Below are 16,720 nucleotides of genomic sequence, written 5' to 3'. Positions count from 1 at the left end.
TTTTTTTTTTTTTTGCTTCCTGTAAGAATATTATTTTATATGTTAATTCCTTACAGAATTTGTGCAAGGTCAGACTGAGCCACTGAGCCTTGATTTCAAACACAGTACTTCACATAACAATTTTTTGTCTTCCTGGGAGTTAAGGCAATCATGAGATCCAGTTTTCTCCCCTTCTCATTAACTGTGATATGGAAAATTAAAATTAAAAAAATCTGTGGAATTGTCTCTTGTGTTTTCTATCCAAGAGAACAAAAAAGCTGAGAGGAGTGACACCCATTTAAATGAAATCATGGTGGAAGATATGTATGAAACTGTAAATGATGTAAATATCATGATGATGGCTTCCAATAAATGGAAAAATCTTAAAAACACTCAAAACTTAATCATATTTTGCAGCATTTTATAGCATGTCTGTCCTACTTCTAGGGGTATAGCATCTCCATCATCTCTGCACAGTAACAATTTTCTTAAAGGTATTTAACAGATAGTCACTGACTGACATATTCTGAATCCTTCAGCAGCTTTAAAGGTAGCAGCTACAGCTTCTACTTGCTTTGGTAGAAAGTGTTTAACTTATCTATTACCTCACTGCTGGGTTTCCTTCAAAGGGTGTTTATACAAGTTATTTGAGGGCACTTGTAAGAGCAATTACCTTGACTACATCTGACTTGGTGGTGGTGTTTGTAATTAGCTTCTAAGTCTACTTCCAGAACTGAAATACATTTCTTATAGGAATATGACACCAATGAAAGATTTCCAGAGACCAGAAAAATAGCTTCTACTGTTTAGCAGACTTAAAAAGTGAAGATATTAGTGAAAACAATGAATACATGATGCCAACATCTTTGAAAATAGATCCTAAATTATCCATTTTTCTTAAAGATATGTTTGGTTGTGTCACAGTCCTCTGACATCAATACAATAAATGAAGCTGTAACAAATGCAAAGATGACAAGTAAAATTATGACTCTCAGTTGAGCAGCTCAGCTTCTGCAAATAAAAGTAACTGCCAGGAGAGATTTTCTGTATTAGTGTTGCTAATATATATAGTCTCCTTGATCCTTGAAATAGAAGAAAGAGATCTTGAACGTAGGGGTTTTGATGAAGTATCTGGGGAAATGAAGACATGCATACCCTGAAATCATCTTTAGTACCTTTTGGAGATTCATTTACAGTTCATGGATAACTTAAAAATATTTTATTAAATCTATTTACATGTACAATTTTCCTTACCAAAATATTTATATTTAGAGAGTCAAATTTAAAAAGGCATCCCTTATTATTTCTTCTGATTGATCTAATTAAAGCACCACACAGGTAGAAAGCTGAGTAGGAAAGCATTATGAAACTCGAATTCCTGAAAGAATGCGGGTGCTCCATAAATTGGCACAACGGTATTCCCATTCTAAGATCTCTTTTGAAGTTAGTGATAAAACATAACACCAGCAATCTGCTAAACAATAGTCTAGGGCACCATCTAATCAAACAATAATGAATATGCTACTTATCATGGCATAGGGAGACTCCATATGAAACTGTTGAATTATTTATTTTCTTTTTCTGGGAAGATATGTCTGTGTCTCTGTGTCCAAAAAGAGTTCCTTAAGATGCCTGAACCTCTTAAGTTGTTTTTTAGTCCTGAGACCAAAAGCATTCTTCCTCCTGCTGGGTCAGATGCACTGCACCTCCCATGAAGTCCAAAGTGTAAGACATTTATATCAGCCTTTTGAAGCAAAGAATGTTACCTAGTGGGCTTTTCCATCTATCAGTATAAAACAGACATTGTCTCATTATGCCTGGTAAAGGAGATTTTAACTGTAAATCCAGGCATGCTGGCAGGTACATGGGGGAAGCTGTATTCCTTTTTTTCACCAAAGTAGCCAGATTTTGAATGATTCAGCATGAGTATTGCCTTTAGAAATATCTTTTCTGTGTGTGTGAGAGAGAGATTCTGTAAAGGAGAACAGCATTTGAAAAGCTTTCATGTGTTGATTCATTATTGGGTAAAATCAAGCTCCTATACAGAACCTTATATTCTTCAATTCAAGAGAATTTACCTATATTCAGAATGTAAGCAGAGCCACCAAAATGTATAGAATCAGATTTCTCTAGGAGCCTGTTTTTCTCCTCAGTTGCACCCTCATCAGTCAATGTCCGTAAACAAGTTGTCACATCCAAATTTGAGACAAGCTTACAAAGCAAAAAGCTTAGTGTTTTGTAATTAAAGATTTGTATGCTGAGATAATTGGCAACTGGTGAGGAAGGCTCACCAGTATAATATATAGCTAATCATTGGTGGCTTGGCAGTGCGACAAAAGGGGATACCTTATTTAAATTACGAAGCTTTTACATCAATATTTTCAGGAAATGTCAACAGCATGGTTATATTTTCATTAAATTTTTCTTTCTTTCCCATACATTGCTTTTGTTTATTATAGTCACTTGTTACCTTTTCTCTGGATGTACAGTCTATCATTATTTGTATAGGATGCAGCAATATGGGGCTGCTTAATTACTAGATTCTTAAACATCACAACACAGTACACAGTGTTAGCTTTTACTAAACATTACAAATTATATATGGAAATTATTTATATTGAAAAAAGCTATGGAACTGCCTTGATCAAGAGAAAGAAAATATGTTATATAAAAGATATTCCTTCTAACAGACCCTCAAACCTATTTCCTTCTGCTAAACACTGCAGTTTCGTCACCTTTCTTTTCCAGGAAGCAGCTTTTGGGCTCTGTAAGATTTACTGTTTAAAACCATGAACTTGTCAAGTCACTAAAGTTGCCTAGTAGACTGCTAAGTGCAAAGCTGGCATAGAGAGTCCATGTGCATTCCTGCCTGCAGCAGTGGAATAGGAAGGGTTTTTATGGCAGGATGGAGAAGAAGCCAAAATATCTTTTCATGACTGCCATATGGTACTTTTGCTGCAAATTATGGAAGGTACCAGTTTGACTTACAGGTGAACTTTAGAAGCCAAAACTGGGTGTCCATTCTCAGCCTCTCCTCTTTCTTCAATAGGAAGAAATTACTACTCAGAGAGGCACTTTTCCTCACAGCTGCCCCAGCCCAGATAAGAAAGCAGATAGTGAAGCATCCAGAAGCATCTCATCCCCTTTCTTCTGGGTGATTTTGTCAAGGTGCTGCAATAGAACATAGGCAACCGTTTCTAAGGCAGCTCACCTCCCATTCTGTTTGCTGGGGGTCGTTGGGATGTCCTTTGCCTTTTCAGGGTGTGGGGCTGGAGTATGTTCTCAGTCCACTGTCTGCTATGAAAGGGCTGTGTTTTTACAGTCACATTTGAGAAGCATATGGATAAATGTCAAAGGGTATGGGCTATGCCCAGAACATGTCAGAATCTGTTTTTTGTGCTTTGGAAATTCTGACAATGTTGGGAATTTTGGAAGCAGAGCCTAGTCCTGTCTGTGACTCACAGGTCTGATTTGCCCCCAGAACAGCAAGGCAGAGGCCAAAGACCCATTGTTGGGATCTGTGGACCAGCCCGTTGTGAGGATGGAAAATTTTCAGGTAATGAAAATGTTTTCTTGCTGTTATGCTGTCTTTAAATAGAAATATGTGATTGCAATTAAATTGTAAATATGAATTCAGAGCATGTTTATGTAAAAAGAAAAAAAATTAAATTAAATGTTCTGTAGTGCTTATTGTATTACTGCAATGTTCCTCCAATATTTATAGTCTTGGGCAGCTGAACTAGAATTAAATCCAAAGACTCACCAGCTTTTTTTACTTTAAAATGCTTTATGCCACGTCAACATTAGAAATACATTCTATTTTATCCTCTGTCCAAAAGACAAGTAAGTAAGCAACCAAGAAAACAAAAAAACAAAGCAAAACAAAACAACAACAACAACAACAACAAAAACCAAAAAACAAAAAAACAAGAAAAGGGAAACTTTGTAAGGATTATAGGCCTCAAATGTTTTGTTTTAATATCAGAAAAAGACCACAAAATCCATGAGGTTTAAAAAAGTGGCATTCTGTTCTTATTTTTCTGCCAGTCATACTGCTAATCTGAGCTACGTAATTGCTTTGCCTAACTGAAAGGAGCCTTTAAACAGCCAAGCCAATATAAATACTCAGAATGGAGACAGCTCTGTTTAATAACAGCAAGCATGTGTATAGAAGTATTTGTTTACCTCTGCTCATTTATGTCAAAATCAATTGTAATTAAACAGAAATCCAACCACAGAAGAAATACTTTAGCTGATTGTTCTTGTCAGAATTGTCATATAGCCATAGTCCTTAGGACACGTCAAAGAAGCCCATTATTTTCCTCTTATAATAAATATCTGCATACTATCCGTCCAGTTCTTCAGTAAAGGCAATTGTCTGTCTCAAATCCAAAGCTTTTCAGGTGTATTTCAGGAATTGAAGTTCTGAAAGGCATAGTTATTTATATTCTCCTTTGGACATGAGGTGTTTATTGTCCATCTGTTTATACATATGTACAGAAAATACAGGCCATATCTATTTCAAATTATTAAAATACACAAAACACCTTATTCTACTAACCTAAAGGAAATACTGTTCCTTTCCATGCCCTTCATAATATGATTGTGGTCAGACCAGAGAAATATGCACTACAGAACATATACCTTGTTTCATTATTGAGTAAATTATTAGTGGAAATACTTGTAACAATGAACATAAATTCACAAAATCAAGGGTAAAATGATAGGAAGTCAGTGTAAACTGTATATATGCATTCAAATATTAGTCTCTTTCTTTGTAAAGCAAAGCAAGGGTCAGTAAATATGTGAATCACTGCCCACTGTGTAATGCAATGAAGAATAGAGTTTTTCAAAAGTGAAGGTGGATAGCAGTGTGCAACTACAAGCTTCAGAAAGAATATACACTTTTGTGGATCAGTCCTCTGGTGTATTTTTCATTTGGAGCTGTTATCATTGAGGCATTCCAGTAAACCATACCTGAAAATTATTGATTATTTTTTAGCTTCCATATTTACAGAAAAGAAGAGGAAAAAGTCACATCTATTAGAAGAAGCTATTAATGTGATAGTAAAAACTAAGTGTCACCTGTTGAAAGAGAGGTAAGGAGTAAATGAGGAAGACATCTGGAAGAATAATTTGCATTGCCTAGGATAATCAAACATAACAAAATGTTCACTGTTATTTATGTATTTATTTATACAAATACTAATTTAATCTTCACTGATGAGCATATGTTCGTAAAGAGGAACACTTTTGTTTTACATTTTGTGAGTAACAAACTCATGGAAAAGAATGTACATAAATGACCATTTACCAAGTCAAATCTTATAAATTATGACGCAAATTGTGTCTGCCTTGCTTCATTTCAAACACAATTTGATAAAAGCATTTACAGGTTTAGGGAGGAAAATGAGTTTATATGTGTATGCATGTGTATGTCCAGGCTTGTGTGAAGGTAATATACACATACATACAAAAATATATTTTAAATCTGATTTTCATTATGCTCAAACCTTCACGTTTCTCATTGCATTACATGGTGTATTTTTATACAGACTACAGTGTTCTTCATCTTACGTGACTTCTTGGAAGTTTTAATATGCTGAGGTTCTATGTACAGGGATTGCTTACTTTTTATTTGCTTTGCAGCTTCATGTATGTGTGTGCAATTAAAATAATTAGGGTCCAATTTAATTGGAAAACTATTAATTTATGAAGTCAGTTCGGCTAAAGTAAGTCACTGTTGTGTTTTTTGCTTTTCTTAAGATAAAAAATTACAAATTTCTCTGTTATCATTATGCAAATTTTATGTGATTAATAAATTCAATTGCAATATCTCAGTTTTAGCTATTGAAGGGAGCTAGATATCCAAAACATTAATTAATTAATTAGTAAAATATGCTTACAGTGAAATCATTGTGAAACCTGTATTTAAAGGTATTCATGGTATTTTTGAGGAAAGAATAGAAAATTAAATAAGACCATCTTTTGCATCAAACTTGATACAGAATGCAGATGTTAATTACTAACTTCTCTGGTAAGGCAGAATAAAATACGTAATATATGTATTTACACTAAAATACATACCTTGTATTGCAATTTATATTTTTCCAACATTTTTTTTTCCCCTAAACCATCTTAAATTTCAGTCCAGTGAAAGTTTCCTATCTAGGTGACTGTTGTTTCCAGACAGCTTCTTTCTTCTTTCTTTTGATGGCAGATAATTTAGCAGTTCTATTTTCGTGTGTGTTCTCCCTGAAGTGCATGAAGCACTTCTGACTGTTTACCCTTAGAGCTCCAGAGAGTTTGGAAAACCTCTAGGCTGCTTCTGTTTATTGTACACACTTGAACTGTTAAAGGTTTATTTTCAACTCAAGGAAGACAAGCATAGAAATAAAGACCAATGGTACATATTGCTCTACCAGTGCATCTTGATGTACAGTGCAATGTTTTACCTATTTTATGTATATATATTTATATATGTACCTTTAAATTTATTCAGTTTTCTCATAAACACTAATTTGGCCTTTGGTGGTGATAGTCCATTTCATATTTGTAGTTTCTACTGCTAGTACTAAGAGGACCTGCTCGATTTTTCTCACTGTCTGTTATATGTAGCAGGCAAAATTACAAGCTAATAGTGAGAGGAGTGGCTTATAATATATGATAATCAATATTTGAAATCCATTTTCCACAATGTGATGCAAAAATAGTGAAGTGAAAGACACAGTTTTTCAAAACTAGAATACTAAAGCTCATGAACCTGCCATGAATAGGTGATTTTCACTTCAAGGTCAATCAGGACATTTTTCTTCACAAAACTGCCTTCTTTTTTTGGCTTCATATTTAATTCTCTCACTGCTAAGGTGCCCGAGGATCGGAAATGGAAAGTTAGTCAATACTATGAGTATGAATGCAATCCTGCTATAGCAAATGCAGAAAGTGAGAAGAGGAAGGAAGATGTGACATGCAATATACATTATATATATGCTATATGTTATATATCTCTTCTACTTAAAGACATTGGCAGTAAAATTTGTATTTTTACTGATGCCAATGAATAATGCAAATACTGCAAGTTATCCTCGTATTCAGTGTATGTGTGCACACATGAAGTAATAAATTCAAATCATAGAATGTAACTCAGTGACAAAATTAAATGAATCAGTTTTGAAAACCTCAAAGCATAGTTTTTGGCACACTACTAAGTACCTAGTGTAGTTAATGCATTTCTAGTGGCTGAGAACTTCTCTGATCTCCCTCTTTCATCTCAGGTTTGTTCATTTCATTCTCAGTTTGGGGAATAATTTTATTAGCACAGTACAGCCAGGTTTTAAAATAAGAGTGGAAAAATGAATCTCTTATTACATAAGTTGTTCAGCTCTGCATTTTATATGTATATAGGTTGCTCTGAAAGTAATGCCTCATATTTATTTCCATGGAAACTACAACAGATATGAAGAATACAATAACACTATCTGAAAGAGCAAACTTGAAGCTGCAAAACATTATTTTTGAATGCAGACACCACCGTTAGCTATGCATTTTCACCAGTGATGAACAAGAGACTGCATGCCATGATCATAAAAATGTGTACGACCATCCGGAATCTGGTTTGTCTTTTGTGTCACTGTCACCTCTGCTGAAATGTACCACCTACCATCTCACTATGCTTATACTCACTCCTTGATCTCTGTAACCATTCAGCAAGCACTGATGAATAACAATGGAAGTAACTTTTTCTGCATGTAGTTCAATAACACCCCTTTGTTTCATATGCACATTCATGTCAGACATCATTTTGTCAGAGTGCCTCTCTGCTGCCATCTGTCACATAGCAACAAAATGAAATGAAATAGTGGCAGGCAGATTCAACCTCTTTTGCCATTACCACCAACTGACATTGGCCTCTGATGTCATGGGCCAAGGTAATAAAATAGGAGATACTACTTTTAGAGCAGCCTTTCTATATATGTTGAATGTAGAAAGTAGAAAATTATGAAAGATAGTTTTAAGATAATATAACACAAAACTAGTGGCTGAAGGGCTGTAAAAACTGTGAACTCTCAATGCATTAAATATGATTATTATGTTTTACAGACAGTACTACATTCTATTTATGTATTTATTTGTTTTCTGTGAGATATAAAGGAAAAAAGATTATTTATGATTTCACAAAATAATTTAAAAGAGAGCAAAGTGACAGGGAGAAATCTTTGTTCATTGATTATGCAGTACCGAGCATTTAACAGCTTCTAACAAATGCATCATCTTTTTTAATTTTTATTTTATTTAAAGGAATTGAAATTATATACATTAAAAAAATGATGCAAAAGATAGTTAAATTTGCAAAATAAAGCAGTTAGTTAGCAAAAATAAATTAATTTCCTAGAGAATCCTTTAAAAGAACCAAAAATTTTACTCAGCACTGTAGTGCATTCCATAGAAGAGTAAAATAATAAGAAATCTTAAATGAAGCAGTTATTATTTCTCACTACTATCTAGACCCACTTTTTATGCCAGAGGCTATATTTACCAGAAATCCATTCCGTAGTATTCAGAGAAAGAGAAAAAATAGCAGAAACAATTTAGAGAAAATACTTGCAAAATCTAAAATTCCAGAATTATTATAGAAAGGTCTTGGTTTGCATTGGCCATGGAGCACTTTTTTTTGTTTATTAGTTTATTTCTGTTGGATTTCTATGCATACTAAAAGCCAACCAGACTTCAGCTTTCATTATCTATTGCCCATTCCCTGTTAAAACTTGAAAATTTGAAACCTTCTTTTCCAGTATTTTTGCTCTATGTCCCATTTAAAATATTGTGGTTTGATTTGTTTGAAATGCAGCAGCTGTTTGAAGCTGTGGAAGCTCTGGAAAACAAGACTCAAAAATCTTAGTGGAGGTGAACGAATGGTTGGAATGAGGTGTCTAAATTGTCCTTTATATGTATGAAACTTATACCTACATTTTTCATTAAGCAATTGTCCTATATTTGTTGTGCCTGCAGGCATGAGTGCCAATTTCATCTCATTCGAGTGAAGCAAAATCAGAACTTTTCCTAGTTCTGTCAGTGTGTTACAGTCTTAGGGCTGGGAATGTATTTTCATCTTGCTTTTCATTATGACTACTTCAGCTTGTATTGTACGCTAAAGTCAGCATGAAGCTTCCTTATCCTTGGAGATCCCCTACAAATTTTATCTTTAAAGCATACATGTTATATTCTCTTCCTCAAAAATCACTCTGTATCCTTCTGTACTTCACTCTCTTGCTTTTGTTATTTCTTTTCTGAAAGTCTTATACCATTCTTAGATTTAAGGAAGGAAAGAAGGAAAGTAGTATTTATACAGAATGACAATTTTTTTTTTTAATAACTGTATTAAAAACTCACAGATCTAAGTAAATTTTGAGTAACATATCATTTTCTTATCATAAGTAACTAAATATGTTAGATTTAAAATTAGACAAGCCCATAAAATAAACCAAAGCAAAACAAAACATAATAAAACAAAAGTAAAAACAAAATTGAATTGATTCTTCTTTTTAAAATTTATTATTATTATTATTGTTGTTGTTGTTGTTATTGTTGTATTTATTTTATTTATTAGACTAGATATTAGGAAGAAATTATTTACTGTGAGGGTGGTGAGACACTGGAACAGGTTGCCCAGATTGGCTATGGATGTTCCCTACCTGGAAGTATTCACGGCCAGGCTGGATGGAACTTTGAGCAACCTGGTCTAGAGGGTGGTGTCCTTGCCTATAGCAGGGAGTTTGGAACTAGGTGATCTTAAAGGTCCTTTCCGTTAAGATTTTTCTTTTTAAAAAATTTTTCCTTTAAGACCCAAACCAATCTATGATTCTATGATTCTATGAATTACCTCACTCCAATTTAACTGATCATTGTGATATAAGACAATTTTGAGTAAATTTAAGCCATATTGTATTCATGTCTTTTTATAAATGTGAGCAAATTTACTTACACTATTGGATACTCAAAAAAGAAATGATTCTTCTATGTCAGGTTTATGAAGTGCAACTGTCCATGAATCTAGTGGTTATTTATAGACACCATAAGATTATAGGGGGGTTATTTTCTAATATGAAAAGATTATGATCTGTTAGAATTTGTCCTATCATCAGATCAAGAAGTTTGTTCAGCTTTTGTAAAGACCTGTTGTGGATGTCTCTGCAAATGTGTATAATTAATCCTGACATATACACATACACATGCATATTTACAGGCTTTTATTTATTTATTTATTCATAATTTAAAATCCAACTGGAATTTAAGGCATTTTGTATGTACTGAATTCCTAAAATCAAATTTGAAGCCCATATGATCACTCTGTTGATCAAAATACTTAATAGCAATTTGTGGCTGATCAAAAGCTAGAGATACTAAAAGGATTTATGGGGTCAGCACTGATTGGAGAGTACTTAACAAATCAAGAAAGAAATGAAGGTAATTTGCATCATAGCTGTCATTCCTGAAAAGAAAACAAAACAAAACAAAAACAACCAACCTTCACAAAATCCATGTTTAAAGCACATTTCTGGAATTTTCCTGCTTCCTGAAATTGAGTTAAAGTCATGTATACAGTTTCAAAATGGTGAGTCGTGGTCCAAACATATTCTGTTACTTCAAAAATGCAGTCAAACTAAGGTTTTTAAAGCCTTGTAGGATGGGAAGTATTAAAATTTATGTTCTAGAAATGTAGTGAATTTTAAAAAAAAAAAGTATTTAACTGTATTCTTTTAAAGAAATAAGAATATAGAAATCCTACAATCATTATCATTTCAAATAGTATGTCATGGTTTGTCATTCTTCCAAATCATATATATTGAGCAAATCCATTTTCAGTTATTGCACCAAAACAAAAATGGTAAAGCTGATTACATCCATACTTGTGTCTAATAAAATTGCAATATGCACTTTTTGACAAGCTTATATTTAATTCATTCTGGATGAAAAATTCTAGTTCTCTGTTCTCAGCAGGAAAAGTAGGCTTTTTAAGAAAACCTTTTTATTCCGTGACTGTCATACAACATAACAATTATAAAAGAAATGGAGGTGACAAAAATGAAAAGCCAGCTTGCTGATTCTTGTGAAGTGTTTGTATTTCCAGAAAGGCAGTCATTGCTCAGTTATTTGATTTGAAAAATTAATCCTGATAATGCCTTTTGAGTTCTTTAAGTATTACTCACTATTTTCTAGGATGAGTTTTACAGAACAAAGCCTAACAGATTTCTACAGCAGATTAGTTTACAGCTGAAGCTCAGTTCCTCTGAGAATGATTCTCTAATGACCCCTTTTTACTTCCACTGGGCTGTGTGAATGCTTTAATACATAGAGAATAGCATTAAATAAATCTAATGTCTCAACTAGTAGATCTATGTCATCCTTCTGAAATATTTTAATTATACTTTTCTTTTTCTCCGTAGTTAAGACACCAGATGTCAAGTAAGTCCATCACAAGTTGATCATAGATACTTCATTAAAGAAATCCACTTATAACTAGAGTTTTTCTCTTTCTCCTTTGTTTTACAGAACAAGAAGAATGTGTTAACTGCACAGATGAATGCAGAGTGCTTGGTCATTCTGACAGATGTTGGATGCCACAGTTCCCTGCAGCCAGCCAGGCTGAGAATGCAGATTATCGCACAAATCTCTTTGTACCCACAGTTGAAGCTAATGTTGAGACTGAGACTTACGAAACTGTGAACCCCACTGGGAAAAAGACTTTTTGTACATTTGGGAAAGACAAGAGAGAGCACACTATTCTCATTGCCAATGTTAAACCTTATTTAAAAGCCAAACGTGCCCTGAGTCCTCTGCTTCAGGAGGTTCCCTCAGCATCGAGCAGCCCAACCAAGACATGTATTGAGCCTTGCACCTCAACAAAAGGACCTCTGGATGGTTGTGAAGTGAAATCAGGAGCCTTGGCTGAACCAAACAGCCAGTACTTGTCAACTGACAGTCAGTATCTATCGCCTAGTAAACAGTCAAAAGACGCTCCCTTCATTACATCAGATCAGATGGCTAGGGCCTTTGCAGATGTGCATTCCCGAGTGAGCCGAGACTCGAGTGAGATGGACTCTGTTCTGGAACAGTTAGACCGTTCAGCCCGGGATCTAGGCAGGGAGTCGGTGGATGCCGAGGAAGTTGTGAGAGAAATAGATAAGCTCTTGCAGGACTGTCGGGGAAATGACCCTGTGGCCATCAGAAAGTGAGGGGGAAAATAAGGACAGGCTGGCAGTTACGTTCCTCTTCTGCTGATTAAAACTAATTAAATACAAAAAAAAAAAATCCCCTGGTTGTAACAGATTTACAGGAATGAAGGAAGACCAATGCTGCTTTAAGGCTTTTAGTGAACATCTGAAGTGCCCACAAGTATGTTCTTTTCACTGCTCTTTCTTTTTGACAGATAACACTGGTTTCATTTTGACCAAACTTTCATTAGGACAGAGTCAAGTACACAAAGAACTATATCAATGAAGGAAAGACGGTGCCATTTTGACAATCTGATAGGAAGGTGTGAGAAAGGTGGAATGGAAATACGTCTGATACTTTAAGACTGTCCTCAATAGCTGATGCTGACTTTACTGTTTACGTATAAACCCCAAGAAAAACAGGGTTGAATATTTCTATTCTGTGGTGGATTGCCAGCAGTCACCACAGGCTTCTACGGAAAGTCCTAAAAGAGTTCTTGTAGTAGTCCAAGAGACACCAAACATTAACATTCATTTGTGGTAAACATTTATGTACAAAGTTATCTGCCACAAATAAGAGAGGAAAGAAAAAAAAAAGAAAGAACAAGAAAACAAAAACACCACCATTACAGATCATTATTCAACCAGACATATCCTGATCATCAGTAAAACACTTCATATCATATTAAAGATTAAATGTAAAATGATATAGTCCATCTTGTTCTGCACACACATCAGCTAATTCACTTGAAAAAGAAGAAAAAAAAATAGTATCTATTTAGCATTTTAGTGTCCAACAAAACTATAAATAGTAGTAAGTTAAAAAGAAAAAAGAGGAGAAAAATACATTTTAAAAAGTTACCTTTCAGGGTAATACACAAAATAAATTAATGTTCTTAACACTTTTTAATTCATTTGTGGACACTAAAATAGCTCAGGAAAGTGAAAATGTCTTAGACATCCACACAAATCACACGATCATATAAATGTGCAAATGTAAGAAGATTCAGTGTGTTTACATCAAATGACATATTTTTATTGATTTATTGCAGATTCAGTGCATATGAGCCAAATTGTTGAGTGTATAAGAGCTATATTGTGTATTTTATTAAATTAATATATAGTTGTGTTGCAAAAATATTTGGGCTTATATTGTAAATGGCAAGTGTTGCCTCAGTAGCTGTCGAACTCTATGAGTTTTGTTTTTTCCTGCTTCCTTTTCCCCATGGATTTTGGGAAGCAGTGGCTCAGAGCAAAGTCTCTTGTTTAATGTATGGTCTACGAAGTACTGCAGTACATAATCTGTTCAAAATGTGTTTGAGTGAGCTGATGGAGCTAACTGAACGGCCTACAAATATATCCATCAGTCATGGTTTTGTGCAAGTCCTTGTAGAAGCTTCTATTGCAAATTCATGTTTAATAACAAAAATTACTCTTGAACCAATACCTGGAACGTTCTTATTTATTTTGATTTGTTTTATTTTGTTTTCCCCAAATATGTGCAGCCAGCCTGTTTAGTGTAGGATATTTGATTGACTTCTTAAGAAATGTCACCCTTTTCAAAGTTTTGATATTTAGCTGAGAGATCTGAAACGTATGTCAGTGCCAAAACTTGTCAAGGCATGAGCAGTATTTTCTCTTTTCTTTAGCCTGTGCAATTGCTTCCTGCAGTTCTAACTATACACTGTATATTTTGGGGGATTGTTTCTGGTTTTGTTTTCATTTGTTCTGAAAAATATTTGCAGAATAATTTGGGAGAGCTTCAACTTTTTTACTGTGTTTTCTAAGGGCATTTCTATTGCATTTGAAAAATTTAAAATTGCCTTCAGATGAAAGTTTAAAAAATCAACCCACATTCAGAATGAACTAGCACAGAACAAGAAAAAAATGTTTAGCTCAGGATCTGTCCCCCATATGCTTCAGATACTGTGTTGGACATAAAACTACAGCACATTGTTTAAAAACAGTATCTGTTTTTAAATTAAACAAAACCTCTACTATAAAAAAACATATATAAAAGATTTTATTTAATTTAGTTTCACAATCTCAAATATCACAAAGCCATACTTTTCATCAATTCAAGGAATAACATTCATCCAACTTTTTTCGTGTTGATATTACCATTAAAGGGTGATTTCACTTAGTCAGTACTACAATTAATTGTGTTTGGTTGTTGGAAACACTCATTCCCGTTTGCTTGTAGCTCCTGCTGTTAAAAAAAGTCTATGAATACATGTAAGCAAATGATCTTGTACATGTTTTATCAAGCTACTCTCCATGTTTTGGACAATTTATGTAACTAAAATGTGGTGTTGTCTGTGTTATATATATTTCTTTCTTTTTGGCCAGAAGACCCAAGATTGATTTCGCTTGATAGCTTGATAGCTTAAAATTCCATAGTGGAGAGGATTTCTTATTGTTTGAACAGTCTCTTATACGTATTTCTGTGGTGCTCATCACTTCAGTGTCTGCGCACCAAGTCTTTAGCTCTGCCAGTGAGATCCATTATTCAGCAAAATCTAAGCCAGTATGTAAATGCAGTCAAGTGATGGAGATTTGTGTATTTTATAAATGATTTTAACACTGAGTAACAGATTGTACAATTCATTGTATATGTCTGAAGACATAAAACCACAATATTCTGTGAAAGGGCTGTGCCAATGTAAGAGGGATTTACCTTAAGGCTCTCTGTCACTAGTGATTTACTAGCTTTAGTTGTTTAACACATTATCTGTATTTAGTAGTGATTATTTATTTACCACGGAGGTAATTCAGAATTCATGACTCACAGCTTTATGGAAGAGTTTAAGAAATCTTACTTTTATTTAATTTGGCCAACAACTGCCTTGTGTTGTAGATCTTTAGCATACTGCTTCCAGTAAGCATATCCCTGGTTAAAAAATCTGTTTCATAATTTAGGATTGATACATAATGTATCAACAAACGAGCAGAGCATATACAATGTGAGTTTTGCTGTTTGAGTCAAAATGAATATGATTACGTGTGAAGGAAGTGTCATCTGAAGTACCACAAACAAAAGAATTAGAACATTTTTTCTCTCTTTGGTATCTTTGCAATCACCACTGGAGAAAGAGACAGCAATGGAAGATGAAGTTGAGTTATTTCTCTCATTCCTTATGTATATGTCTTATAAAACTGAAATAAAATATCTGTCACATGACTATAGAGAGAATGATTGAGCTAAGGGAAACCAAGTTAAAAAACTAATAAAATTGTACTGTACACTGTGAATAGAACATAAGGCATTCTGTTTTATTTTGTTTATTATTTTTATTTTTTAGATTAATGAAATCAAACAACTGAAAGTTCCTTAAAAGACTGGCCAATCAAATCAGGATTCTAAATCAGATCTTTTCTTTCTTCCTCTTCTTTCCTGGAATACTTATCAGGAAAGAGAGTCTTCTTAACTATGATTTGCCACTTGAGATATTAGATTTTAAAGTCCAAGCCATATCCAGAAGTCAAAAATTGCTCACAGTGGAGCAAGGTACATCATTCATACAAACTTTCAACTCTTTGTTGCCTAACGGAATGGAAATTGCTAAGGTCAAAATGGAGTCAGAAACCAGCATAATGTGCACCCATTCATTATTATTTAATTACTTTATTTTGAAATTAGGCAGTGATTATTATTTCATTAATTGAAGTGGGAGTTTTGGCTATCAAGATTTACTGAAGTGTAATTGAGTGAAACTTGATTAAGATTTTGACTTCTCTGGCCCAGTAGTGCTACAGGTTGGCATTCGCATCTATCAGTCCCTGTCTCCCCATATGGCTCAAAGTTGCACCAATGACTAGTGAATGACACATACACACTAAAAATAAAACAAACAGGAAAAAAATAAACCACACAAATAAAAGCAAACAAACAAATCCACAAACAAAAACAGCATACATTGTATTAATTATTTCAACCGCTATTGTTCAATGGCTGTGTTTAATGTGACCTATCTGGAAAATGAGGACTACGAATAAAAAGCGATTACTAATAGTGGTGTTTCCTGCTTTTGCATTCATTAACACGAAGAAGAAAAGTGTTAAACACTGCATACCACAGGGAGCCTGATGGTAATTACTTTGGAAAAGCAACTTGTGGCATTGCGGCTGTTACAGCTAGTTATCAGTTTGCCAAAAAAATGACAGTTCCTGCTTCATTTATTAGAAATGTGTAACTGTTTTCTCTCAACAGGAAGGTAGTGAAGAGCTTTCATCAAGCTGGGTAGGTTTATCTTTTAAGCAGCTGATGTGCTGAATCCCTACAGGCTGTTATTTGCTCACAGGTATATGGAGCTGAGTAAAGGATAGTTTGGTTCAGTACACTGGTTTGAGTTCACCAAATACATTATAAAATGAGGATAGAAGTTTTCAAAGGCTATCAGCGCAACAAGAAAGTTCAAAATATATCCGAATATACAAGCAGATAGAATACCTTACAATCTAAAGAATGTAAGCTTGTTTAACTTTTATTTATTTATTTTTTATTATTTTTTTAATGTGTCTTTCTTATG

At 34.0% G+C, this 16,720-nt stretch overlaps 1 protein-coding gene across 1 annotated transcript in view; it reads left to right on the top strand.

Moving 5' to 3' along the window:
- PCDH17 (protocadherin 17) overlaps window positions 1–16,369 on the top strand; it is an 89,869-nt gene extending 73,500 nt beyond the window's left edge. Inside the window, exons 4-5 of the mRNA XM_031557837.1 lie at window positions 3,461–3,535; window positions 11,530–16,369. Of these exons, the coding sequence (XP_031413697.1) occupies window positions 3,461–3,535; window positions 11,530–12,212 (758 nt within the window). The 3' untranslated portion in view covers window positions 12,213–16,369. The remainder of the gene's footprint in view (window positions 1–3,460; window positions 3,536–11,529) is intronic.
- The last annotated feature ends 351 nt before the right edge of the window (window positions 16,370–16,720 follow it).

Source organism: Meleagris gallopavo, chromosome 1, assembly GCF_000146605.3.
Source record: "Meleagris gallopavo isolate NT-WF06-2002-E0010 breed Aviagen turkey brand Nicholas breeding stock chromosome 1, Turkey_5.1, whole genome shotgun sequence".
Classification (NCBI taxonomy): Eukaryota; Metazoa; Chordata; class Aves; order Galliformes; family Phasianidae; genus Meleagris; species Meleagris gallopavo.
This window is presented reverse-complemented; position numbering and strand designations above follow the sequence as displayed.